This window comes from Odocoileus virginianus, chromosome 14 (genome assembly GCF_023699985.2).
Source record: "Odocoileus virginianus isolate 20LAN1187 ecotype Illinois chromosome 14, Ovbor_1.2, whole genome shotgun sequence".
NCBI classification, from domain to species: Eukaryota; Metazoa; Chordata; class Mammalia; order Artiodactyla; family Cervidae; genus Odocoileus; species Odocoileus virginianus.
The window spans coordinates 19,087,849-19,100,172 of record NC_069687.1 but is presented as its reverse complement, the minus strand read 5'-3'; the positions used below and the strand labels follow the sequence as shown (position 1 = coordinate 19,100,172).

Here is a 12,324-nt window from a genome sequence, read left to right as displayed (position 1 = left end):
AAACTTCTAGGGGACTGTGTTGCCCAATTACCTTTTTTTAATAATTTGGAGAAAATTCCCTGGTAGTTCAGATGGTAAAGAATGTGCCTTCAGTGCAGACTTGGGTTCAATCCCTGGGTCGAGAAGATCCCCTGGAGAAGGGAATGGCAACTCACTCCAGTATTCTTGCCTGGATAATTCCATGGACTGAGGAACCAGATGGGCTACAGTCCATGTGGTCATAAGGAGTTGGGCATGACTGAGCAACTAACACATTAATTTCATTAACTGTGTTACAGGATGACTTATTTAATCATATGTTCCCAAGTGACAAATTTGCACCTTTAACTTTAAATAGACACAGAAATATATATATGTGTGTGTGTGTGTGTGTGTGTGTGTGTGTATACATTTAAAGTTAAATGTTTTATCCCTTTAAATGCAGGCAAAATTTATGCTGGATTTCATTATTTGCAAAGTTATAAGAGGCTTCCCAGGTAACACAGTGGTTAAGAATCCACCTGCTAACATGAGAGACAAAGAGACATGGGTTAGATCCTTGGGTTGGGAAGATTTCCTGGAGTAGCAAATGGCAACCCACTCCAGTGTTCTTGCCTGGAAAAATCCCATGGACGGAGGAGTTTGGTGGTCTACGGTCCATGGGGTCACAAAAGAGTTTGAAACAACTGAGTGACTGAACACACAGACAAAAAATGAAAAGAAGTTTACCAAAGTTTGACAATTTAGAGGTATTTACTACTTTCCAGAGCCTTCCACCGGCCTCTCAAAGCTAGTCATTTATTTTTAGGTAATGTGGGACATTGATTATATCATAGAAATCAGAATCATGTAATGTGCCAATTTAAAGACTTTTGGAAATAGAACTTGAATGTTTCTATGTTTCTCTAATAAATTAAAAAACTGGGTAGTAGAAGTTATTAGAGATAACTTTATTTTTGTATACTCAGATAAAGTGGTAAGAAATCTGCGGGGTCGCTGAGAGCTCTTTTACATAATAATTATATGTCATGCATTTTGCATTCTTTTGGGCCACTGTGCTTAGTCGGTCAGCTGTGTCCAACTCTTTGCAATCCCATGGACTGCAGTCTGTCAGGCTCCTGTGTCCTTGGGAATTCTCTGGGCAAAAATGCTAGAGTGGGTTGCCATGCCCTCCTCTAGGGGATCGTCCCAACCCAGGGATGGAACCCAGGTCTCCCACATTGCAGGAGGATTCTTTACCGACTGAGACACCAGGAAAGCCCTTTTGGGCCACATTTACATACAAAATATAACCCTGAAATATGAGAAATACAGTATATGAGCATTTCCTGCTTTTGATCCCAGTCATCCTAAGAGTCTAGAAACTATACATAGGAACTATCTGTTTTGGATTATATAATAACTTAATATATATGTATATATGCATGTATGTATGTATGCCTTACCTATCCATCTCTGTGCCTGTTTCTACCTATCAAAAGAAGAGAAAAGATGACTCTACATAAGTCAATAGTGATTTATATGATGAATCAATGATGTATTGGCTTCAGTAGCTCCTTAGAGCAATAACTCCCAAGTGTCTATTCCAGATCATTTCCAGTTTATACCAAAAAGGTCACCTCTGTATGCTATTTTAAAAGATTTTTTTGTTATGAAGTTATTTTCTTCATAAAATTTGATGTTGATTTATTATGCAAAAATAATTATGCTAGTTGATAGCAAAGGCAAAGCAAAACTTGGCAAATTAATTCCCAAATAATTTAAAGAAATTTTATGGATGAGATATAGTGATCTGAGTACATGGTTTTATTTGAGGAAAATTGAAGCTTTACAGGGTTTGCGTGGTAATCATTAGACTAAATTGCCATATTCCACAGTTTGGCCTTTGGTGTTGAATCCATGATAATTCTAAAGGCCAAATAGATCCTGTGTGACTGAATCACAGTAAAACTTATTGCTGTTTAGTTGCTAAGTTACGCCCATATCCAACTGTTTGCAACCCCATGCACTTTAGCCTACCAGGTTACTCTGTTCACGGGATTTCCCAGGCAAGAACACTGGAGTGAGTTGTCATTTTCTTCTCCAGGCAATCTTCCCGACCCAGAGATCGAACCCGTGTCTCCTGCACTGCAGGCTGAGGCTTTACCATCTGTGCTCCTAGGGAAGCCCACTTTACTCACCTGGAAACACCCACAGTAAAATAGGCAACTGAAATTCGCATTAGAGATTCCATGATCAAATTAAAATTACCTAACAGTGAACTTGAAGCCCCAGTATATATGTTGTGTACTTGTGTGTGGTCCTGTGTGTGCCCACCAAAACACACAGCTATATAGAAGGCAGACAGCAGTCATAAGTCTGAGTTTTAACCATGGAATAAAAACAAATAGGGGCAAATAACTCTCATGTTTAATGGCATCAATCTAAGTGCACAAGATTATCTAAGGTCTTCCTCTGGCAAATTCAAATTTAGTCTAAGAATGTGGTCACCTAAGCAGTACCCTGCCTTCCTCTTCTGCACACATGTCCTGCAGTTTCTTCCTGATGCAAAGTCATTGCATATACTAATAAATAAATACCTCAAAGCCATTTGTATTTGTTTATTTACACAGTGAATTATCAGTGTCATAGCTTGGCTCTTGAAAGTTAATCAAATTCCTAAGGGAGTCTCATTGAAATATTAGAATTTTAACTGTTTAGATATACCACTTTGGGGAGCAATTTAGGAAAATTTTTGAAACAAAGTTGGTCATGATTACTTCTTAAAAAAAAAAAAAAAAACTCCAAGAAAACATAATTTATATTGTCACCCACTGGTGGGGGGGGGGGCGGTAACATAACAACAAAAACAGATCTACATTCTCTGCTTCCTTCTCACTATTTTACTTATTTATGAAGATAAAACTCGTTCTCACAAACATAATGATACTAATTTTTTTGTCCTTGAAAGGACTTTTAAATAATCAGAGATTTTGTCTCCAGTAAGTATTTTCATATTTAGGCTAGAAAGCAGTATTTTGTCTAGTTTAAAATGCAAGCAAGTACATTTTAATTTTATTTTGCTTATTAATGAGAATTTTCAACATTGTTATTCTCTTTAGTTATGTGGACATTGATTTAGAATTAGTCCATACCCTGTAATTGTACCTGCCACTATTAACTCTAAATATTTTACTGTCTATAAAAGTATTTGTAAATGATTGGCCCAATGATATAAATTCTGAAAATGTCATTTTGGTTTCCTTGCATGTTTCATTAAATATATGTATTAGCCTGGTATGTAGAGTTCCCTTTGAAATCAATGACTTGATTTCAAGTCTGATCTCAACTTTGTTTCAGATAATCCAGATAGTCAGTGCTGCAGACCGAGATCTTTCACCGGCTGGACAGCAGTTCTCCTTTAAATTATCACCTGAAGCTGCCATCAAACCAAATTTTACAGTTCGTGACTTCAGAAGTAAGTTTAACCTCGTGAAAATTTAGCTTTTATCAGGCAACTTTGTAAAAGGACACAAAGGTAGAAATCAGTGCTCTTCCTAAAATCACTCAACTTCTTAAAATATAGAAATCTATATACAAGAAATACAAAATTTATGACTAACAATAAACTGTTTAACCTATGTAGACTATGTCTAATGAGGCAAGTTACTTCCATTTATAATGGGGGCATTCCCTTAATGAGTCAGATAACCAATATACTGTTTGGGAAATTACTTTTCATGTTTTAAATATATCATTTCTTTTACATGCACTGCTCGTGCATACAAGTAATTCTGTTATTTGTATGACACATGGTATGGCGCAGGCTTTTTAGTGAAAATAATACAGGTTTTCACTCCTACTGCAATACAACCTAAATGGCAGATTCTCAATACATTAAAGTATACTAAATAATTTCAACTTCATAGTTAACAAAAATTAACCTCATGTTTGTTTTATTAAATAAGATGGTGTAATGCAAATCCTTTAACATAGTGCCTAGAATTTATTACCTTTAAGATAACTTTAGCTCCCAGCTCTGTCATCATAACTAACTTACATATCTACCACCACTGCTACTACCATCACTGTTACTAATATTTAGTAACATCTGCTGTTATTAAAATCACTACAAAAATACAAAGGACACTGGATTAAATACATTAAGGCTGGCAACAGATCAGCTGTTCTGACTTTAGTTAAGCTGTCTATAAGCCATTTAAAGAGTTTATAACTTAAATCCAATGACCTGGGAAATCTTTGAAAAGTTTACACAGGAGCACTTTAGCAGAACAGAATGGATCCAGTGTAGAAAACAATAGAGGAAGACAAAACTATATTTGATACTATTGCAGAAAATGGATGAAAGTGTCTTGAATTAGAGACACGGCTGTGAGGATGAAGGTTAGTGACTTGGGAGATAGAATACATAAGCTTGATGCTAGATCTCCTAGATTCCGTGTAAAAATGATGAAGAAGAAAACTAGTAAGACTTGCAGACCATTGGCTTGGGCAACTAAATAGACAGTCATATCATTCAGGAACCAAAGTATTGACTGTTTTCCACCATTTTATATTTGCTGGAGAGTCTATATTTGGTTACTCATAATAACATGAATCAGATCATCTTTGCCTCATGATATAGTATATTTTCATGATCTAAACATGTATTTGCCACTCACGCCATTTACCATATCCTCATTTTATCTTGTTATATTTTAAGTGTAATTGAAATTTGTTTTTGGTTTAAATGGATAGACACTTTTTTCACCTTTATTTTATGAGGACTTTTAAGTTCTACTCTTTTAGCAAATTTCAATTATACAGTACAGCGTTATCAACTACAGTCACCATACTATAATATAGATCTTCAGACTTTATTCATCTTATAACTGAGAGTTTTTAAGCCTCTTACCAACTTTATCCCATTTCTCCCCACTTCCAGTCCCTGGCAACTATTTTTCTATTTTCTATTTCTATGGGTTCTACTTTTCTTTTTTTTCTTAGATTCCCCATGTAAGTTTTATCATGCAGTATTTGTCTTTCTCTGTCTGGTCTATTTCATTAGCATAATACCCTCTAGATTCATCCATGTTGTCACAAATGCAGGATTCCCTTTCTTTTTATGACTGAATAATATTCCATTGTGAATATATGTATATCTATCTATATATATATATACACATATATCACATTTCTTTATCTGGAAATTGATAGAATTGATGGCTATTGTGATTCCAACTCCTTACAAATTTTAATGAATCTTGATTTAACACATTTTCTTTTCTTTTCCATGTTTCTTATGCTGTTTTAGAAAAGTGAAAATGTATACATATATTCACATATGTATACGTGTATGTAGCATAGATATAAACTTGGGAAAAGTAAAAAGTCAAATTTTATCTGAAATAGTATATTGATATGTGTCACATTTTAAAGACTACATTCTTAGGTAAAATGTTATGCTGATTCATCCTTTATAATCTTTGTTCTTCTAATTATGTAAGAAAGCATCCACTGAGGTTTGTTTTCTCTGTGAGATTTTGATGTCAGAAAAAGATAAGTGTTTTGATACAACATATTTCTTGTCTTGTAACCAATTTTCTATTCTTTCTCAGTAAAAAATTTAATTCTTACTGCAGACAAGATTAATGTTTCTTCTTTTCTGAAGGATTTTCTTTGATTACATCTGATTACATTTTGGCAGCTTTCATAATGATAAAAGAAAGAATTGAAATGTGGTGTATTTTACTGATTCAAGAAGAGCTTCCCACGGTTTAACAGATACCAACTTGAAGATTTGAAGTGATACTCATAGTAACCATCTTACCATACGTGTCATGTTTTGTAGACAACACAGCTGGAATTGAAACCCGAAGAAATGGATACAGCCGCAGGCAGCAAGAGTTGTATTTCCTCCCGGTTGTAATAGAAGACAGCAGTTATCCTGTCCAGAGTAGCACAAACACAGTGACTATTCGAGTTTGCCGATGTGACTCTGATGGTACCATCCTGTCTTGTAACGTGGAAGCAATTTTTCTACCTGTAGGACTTAGCACTGGGGCTTTGATTGCAATCCTTCTGTGCATTGTTATCCTCTTAGGTTGGTTTCAATATTAATCACGTATTCTCTTTCTCTCCCTTGTCTGTGTATCTTTCTTCTCATTTTGCCATGTAAATCAGTGTTTCTTCATTGAGCTGCTGCATATAGATAGAAGGAAGACTATCTAAACTGAATTATATTTTTATCAAAGTTAATTTTCTACTTCCTACCACATGGAAATATACCAACAGAAATAAATATCACCAAAAGTATGTTCAAGCCCTAGGGAATTTTCAAGTATGAACAGTTTGTGGCACTTGCAGAAATGAACTTTTCTATCCCATTTGCAGCAGCAGTTTTAAATCCTTTTTTTTACATCCTGGTAATTATGGGATTGTAGAACCTTTAAAATGATACTAGGCACAGAGTAGTTGTCCAATATTGGTTCAATAAAGAATGAAAGAAAAGAGAAAGCACAGGAAAGAAGTAAAGGCCCCTCTGAATTTGTTTTTTTCTGTCTAAAGTGCTGGCCAGAAGCAATTCTTATTCCACTTTTCTCAGATCTCCTTACATCAAAATTCTCACCATTCCCACTAGGACAGAACAGAATACACTAAAATATCGAGAAGCACAGCGAAGGGAAAGGATTAAAGAAAATGTATTCTGTAATATCTCTGTGAGAATGAAAACCTACTTCAGGGGCTTCCCTCTTCCATCAGCTTTGCTCAGCTGACTCTTTCATTTATTCATCCTCTACTGGATTCACAAAAACAAAGAGAGGTTTTTTATTTTTATTTTTCCAGTCATTCCTTTAAATGAAACTTGCAACAGAGGCATAGTTGGGCTCTGTGGAATCAGCTTATGTCTATGCATGTGCATTATTTAGCCAAAATATTCTGACAAATGTACACGCATACCTTTATCTCTGGGCTAGAAAATAAAATTTTAAAGTACTTACTAGGATGTGTGGCTTGGACGGTAAAGAATCCACCTGCAATGAGGAGGCCTGGCTTTGATTCCTGAATCAGGAAGGTCTCCTGGAGGAGGGCGTGGCAACCCACTCCAGTATTCTTGCCTGAAAAATCCCATAAACAGAGGAGCCTGGTGGGCTAAAGTCCATGGAAGAGTTGTGCATGACTGAGGCAACTTAGTATTTACCAGCTGTCTACCTTGTACCTAGGTGTGAATTGCTGGTACACAGCTTTGAATGTTGACACTCTTAGTCTTGCCACGGGGTCTGCTTACAAATCCATCTATTTGATCTCTGTAGCCAATCTCAGAGCCCTTTAGATCATCTTATTCTTAGCCATTTTATATATTTCCTAGGGTGAGTGAAAGCATGAGAATCTTGTGGTGCCCAGGAACTTCTATTTGACTCTTAAGCACATCTAACTAGTGTCAGTCATGGCAACTCTAAAGCCATTTTATTTGCATTTCTCTGATAATGAGTGATGTTGAGCATCTTTTCATGTGTTTGTTAGCCATCTGTATGTCTTCTTTGGAGAAATGTCTGTTTAGTTCTTTGGCCCATTTTTTGACTGGGTCATTTATTTTTCTGGAATTGAGCTGCAGGAGTTGCACTGGGAAGACCCAGAGGGATCGGGTAGAGAGGGAGTTGGGAAGGGGGATCAGGATGCGGAATACATGTAAATCCATGGCTGATTCATGTCAGTGTATGACAAAACCCACTACAATATTGTAAAGTAATTAGCCTACAACTAATAAAAATAAATGAAAAAAAAGCCATTTAATACATATGCAGGTCTCTCTATGAGGATTAAGCTCTCTCACACACACTTTGGATGAACAAACCATAGTGTTTTCAGTTCTGAGATCTGCATAAAGTCCAGAAGTGAAAAGTGCTGAACATCTCTTCAAAACACATTGTACAGAAGCCCTACCTTTATCTCCTCTATCTTCCTCCTTAATTTTGGAAGAAAAGGGAATAAACTTGCTTTAATCATCACATAGCCACCTACTTTCTAATCCTGTGACAAGATCTTTCTTCCAAACACTGTTGTGTTAAATTAAACACATTTGGCTTTCAATCTATTGCCACTGCTATATAGGAGAGGGTAGAATTATTCCAGGCAAAATTGAGCACTGACTTAATCTGTGTTTATTCACTCAAAAATAAATATCAAAATAACGATGACCATAAGTCGATGGGGAAAAAAGAGATATTCGATGATAAGTCTATAAATTAAGTATTTCAAAGTATGATCTTATTTTAAGAAGGCCAGCTGATTACTAAGCATTTAGTTTGGAGAATATCTCAATATGGTAAGACACAGAATTTAAATAATTTGTGGTCTTACTTGACACAATTTGGAAAGCTGACTCTTATATTGTATATTCTTTTTCTTTTTCTCTTTCTTGTTTAATGCTTTTGAAAGTGACTTTTCTGTGATTTGTGTTTATTTTTTCAGAAATAAAGCAATGTTAATACAAGGTAAATCTAGATATGAATAATATCTAAGTGTCAGTTATGGGCAAAAATATTCAAGTTTTACTGTGTCCTAAATCACTTCAGTCACGTCCAACTCTTTGCCACGCTATAGACTGTAGCCCTCCAGGCTCCTCTGTCCATGGGATTCTCTAGCCAAAAATACTGGAGAGGGTTGCCATGCCCTCCTCCAGGGGATCTTCCTGACCCATAGGTTGAAATTGGGTCTCTTGTCTCCTGCAATGTCAGGCAGGTTCTCTTCCACTAGAGCCGCCTGGGAAGCCCCTCAAGTTTTGTTTTGTGTGCTTAGTCACTCATCATATCTGACTCTTTGTGACCCCATGGACTGTAGCTCGCCAGGCTCCTCTGTCCATGGGGATTGTCAAGGCAAGGATACTGGAGTGGGTTGCCATACCTTCCTTCAAGGTATCTTCCCAACCCAGGGATTGAACCCGAGTCTCCCACATTGCAGGCAGATTCTTTCCTTTCTGAGCCATCAGGGGTGCCCAAAAAACAGGAGTGGATAGCCTATCCCTTCTCCAGGACATCTTCCTGGTCCAGGATTTGAACTGGGGTCTCCTGAGTTGCAGGTGGATTCTTTACCAGATGAGCTACCAGGGAAGGCCCAAGTTTTATTACTTCAATGCTATACAGTTCTATGTATGACTGGACAAGCCATTCTTTTATTATTTTCTTTTTTATATTAATTTTTTATTAGAGTATATTTGATTTATAGTGCTGTGCTAGTTTCAGTATACAGAAGAGTGAAGTGGTTATCCACATATATATATCCACTTGTTTTTAGATTCTTTGCCCATATAGGTCATTACAAGATATTGCCTACAGTTCCTTGTGCCACATCATAGTTTCTTATTCATGATCCATGTTATATATAGTAGTGTGTACATGTCAGTTCCAATCTCCCACTTTCTCTCTCCCGCATTTCTCCCTTGGTAACCATGTTTATTTTCTACATCTGTGACTGTATTTCTGTTTTGTAAATAGGTCCATTTACACCATTTTTAAAAATTCAACATGTAAATTATATATTTGCCTTTCTCTGTCTGCTTTTTTAAAACTTTGTAACAAATTACCTGACACTGAGATATTTAAACATATGTCAAATATAAAACTACTATTATTAGAATTTGTGAGTTTTGCAATGTTTTCACTTTAGCTATAATTTAAAAATGAAACTGAATTTAAACAATGAAAATCAGCATACATAGGATCCATACAGATTATAATATGTGTACTTTGAAAATAATAGGATGTCATTAAAAAACTCAGCCAGCCCTGATCAATTTAATTTCTTACAGAGAGATGAGCAGACATAGTCTCACTTTGCCATTTTTGTCTTGTTCTAGCCATAGTTGTGCTGTATGTAGCTCTGCGACGGCAGAAGAAGAAAGACACCTTGATGACCTCTAAAGAAGACATCAGAGACAACGTTATCCATTACGATGATGAAGGAGGCGGGGAGGAGGACACCCAGGCTTTCGACATTGGTGCTCTGAGAAACCCAAAAGTGATTGAAGATAACAAAATTCGCAGGGATATAAAACCAGACTCTCTCTGTTTACCTCGTCAGAGACCACCAGTGGAAGATAACACAGACATAAGGGATTTCATTAATCAAAGGCTACAAGAACATGATGTGGACCCCACAGCCCCACCATATGATTCACTGGCAACATATGCCTATGAAGGCGACGGATCAGTAGCCGACTCTCTCAGCTCCATAGAATCTCTGACCACGGAAGCAGACCAGGACTACAACTACCTGACAGACTGGGGACCCCGCTTTAAAGTCTTGGCAGACATGTTTGGAGAAGAAGAAAGTTATAACCCTGATAAAGTCACTTAAGGGAGAGGCAAAGATTAAAACACAGCCGACAGAAGGAATTTAAGGGAAAGGAACATAAATAGAAATCACACACGTGCACACACACGCATACAGACACACACACACACACACACACGGCTTTCTAGGACAAGATTCCTTTGATTATCTGGTTTCTAGCAAGTTGCTATATTTATCATATTGTCAGCTTTGGTTTATTCTGCCAACACAAGATAAATCCTCTAGTGTGTACTTGCTTGGTTTTGTTTTGTTATTTTGGAAACACACTGAGACGAGCTCAGGCCTATTCAATACAATTTACTGACGTGACAACCTAGAACGAAGATAGCTATGTGGCATCACGGTGGAAGAGTGTTAGATTTTTCTTAATTCCACTAAAGTGCCTATTGAAACTCTTATCATTTAAAGCGGTGTAGAATACTCTCTGCTGTGATGGCATTGCAGGATTCAGACACAGAGGACATAAAACAAAGACCCTGTCTTTATGTCAAGGAGCAATAGCAACATGCCGACTTCTCATTCCTTTTAAGGAAAAAAGAAGAAAACTTTCTGAACTCCATCTTCTTATAATTAAACTGCTCTTTTTTCTTTTTTAAAATGTATGCCAATATATATTTGTTTTTTCCTACCCTTTCAGAAAATTGAAATAAATGCGATAATAACAAAGTTAATATGTAAGTCCCAAAGTTTAAAAGCAATGTTTGATCTTAATATTAGTTCCTATTGAAAGTGTTCATGAAAATGTCAATTGTTTTCCAAAGAAATAAAATTTTTAAAAAGAAGATTAAAAAAAAAAACTCTTTATAAAGGAAGCCTCAGGCTGAAATTCAGATGAAAATAAATATTGGTTTTGTTTTAATATTGTGCCAGTGTGTGAAAGGTTGGTTTTAACAAATCATCAGATCCTTACAGTCTTCAGTCATACCAAAAATTTAAGTTGTGTTATTATGAAACATTTTTGTGGAAAATGTCATTGATTTAAACAAGGGAAGATAAATTTATATATAGCTTTCTTTCTTACAATCTAGTGATTCTTTGATGAGCCAAGAAGATAAAACATTTATCAAATAATGCATAATGGATTTATAGCATTTCTAAAAATATTTACTAATAATTACCAAACAAATGAAACATCAGGAACTTTGGAAAATTTGAACCAAATATAACACCTAAATATACACTAATGCAAGATCTGGCAATTGATTTATTTATTTTATTAACGTGAATTTCAACTTGGAGCATCATTCTATTGGAGCTCAGAGTTACTTCTTTACCCTATTATCTACAATTCTAATATAAACAATATCATGACTCTCCTTTGTAAAAAAAACTTACTTTTTAGTTTGATGAAGTTTCTTAGAACTACTAGATTTTATAAGCAGACAGGTAAGCTGCACTCATATACTGATACATCACTTTTAAGTGAACTTTACATTATCTAGAAAGGCACTTAACAAAACAGGTAACTACCTATAAATAGTAAGAATATATTTTCTTAATATTATAACTATATAAGTGACTACTGAAATATTAAAACAATATGTAGGAAAAATAAAAGTTACTTATGAACTATTTCTGAAGACATCTTCTATATCCAGCTGCATTTCTTAAATATTTATAACTATATTTGTATTGCAAAGTGTGAAAGGAAACATTCACATATGGGGAAAATGGGTAGAAATAGAAATCATGTATGCAAATTATATTCAGTCCTATTTATTATTCAATGCTTACTTCATAAATAAATATCTGATAGTTATGTTGTGCTAATTTGGCCGCTTGAATCTGCATTTCCCATTGCTCTTTTGGTGTCTCATAACTGCAGACTCTTGCTTGTCTTCCTTATATAGATCAACAGTTCTTCCCCACTTTGATGGTTTTACCTTTGTCTCATCCCAGGGAACTGCATTCAGTCTTGATGGAGTGTGATAATTTGCAGTATATTTTGCTTTGGGAAGTGTTCATGCAATTTTTTAAAAAGCTGGTGATTCCATAACTATTCTGAAGGAAAAA

The 12,324-nt window shown here is 35.6% G+C and overlaps 1 protein-coding gene across 5 annotated transcripts in view; it reads left to right on the top strand.

The window, feature by feature from the left end:
* CDH12 (cadherin 12) overlaps positions 1 to 11,170 on the top strand; it is a 1,106,066-nt gene extending 1,094,896 nt beyond the window's left edge. For all 5 annotated transcript variants that reach the window (XM_070476518.1, XM_070476515.1, XM_070476516.1 and 2 more), the window contains 3 exons: positions 3,319 to 3,436; positions 5,810 to 6,061; positions 9,815 to 11,170. In XM_070476518.1, coding sequence (XP_070332619.1) covers positions 3,319 to 3,436; positions 5,810 to 6,061; positions 9,815 to 10,314 — 870 coding nt within the window. In that variant the 3' untranslated portion in view covers positions 10,315 to 11,170. The remainder of the gene's footprint in view (positions 1 to 3,318; positions 3,437 to 5,809; positions 6,062 to 9,814) is intronic.
* The last annotated feature ends 1,154 nt before the right edge of the window (positions 11,171 to 12,324 follow it).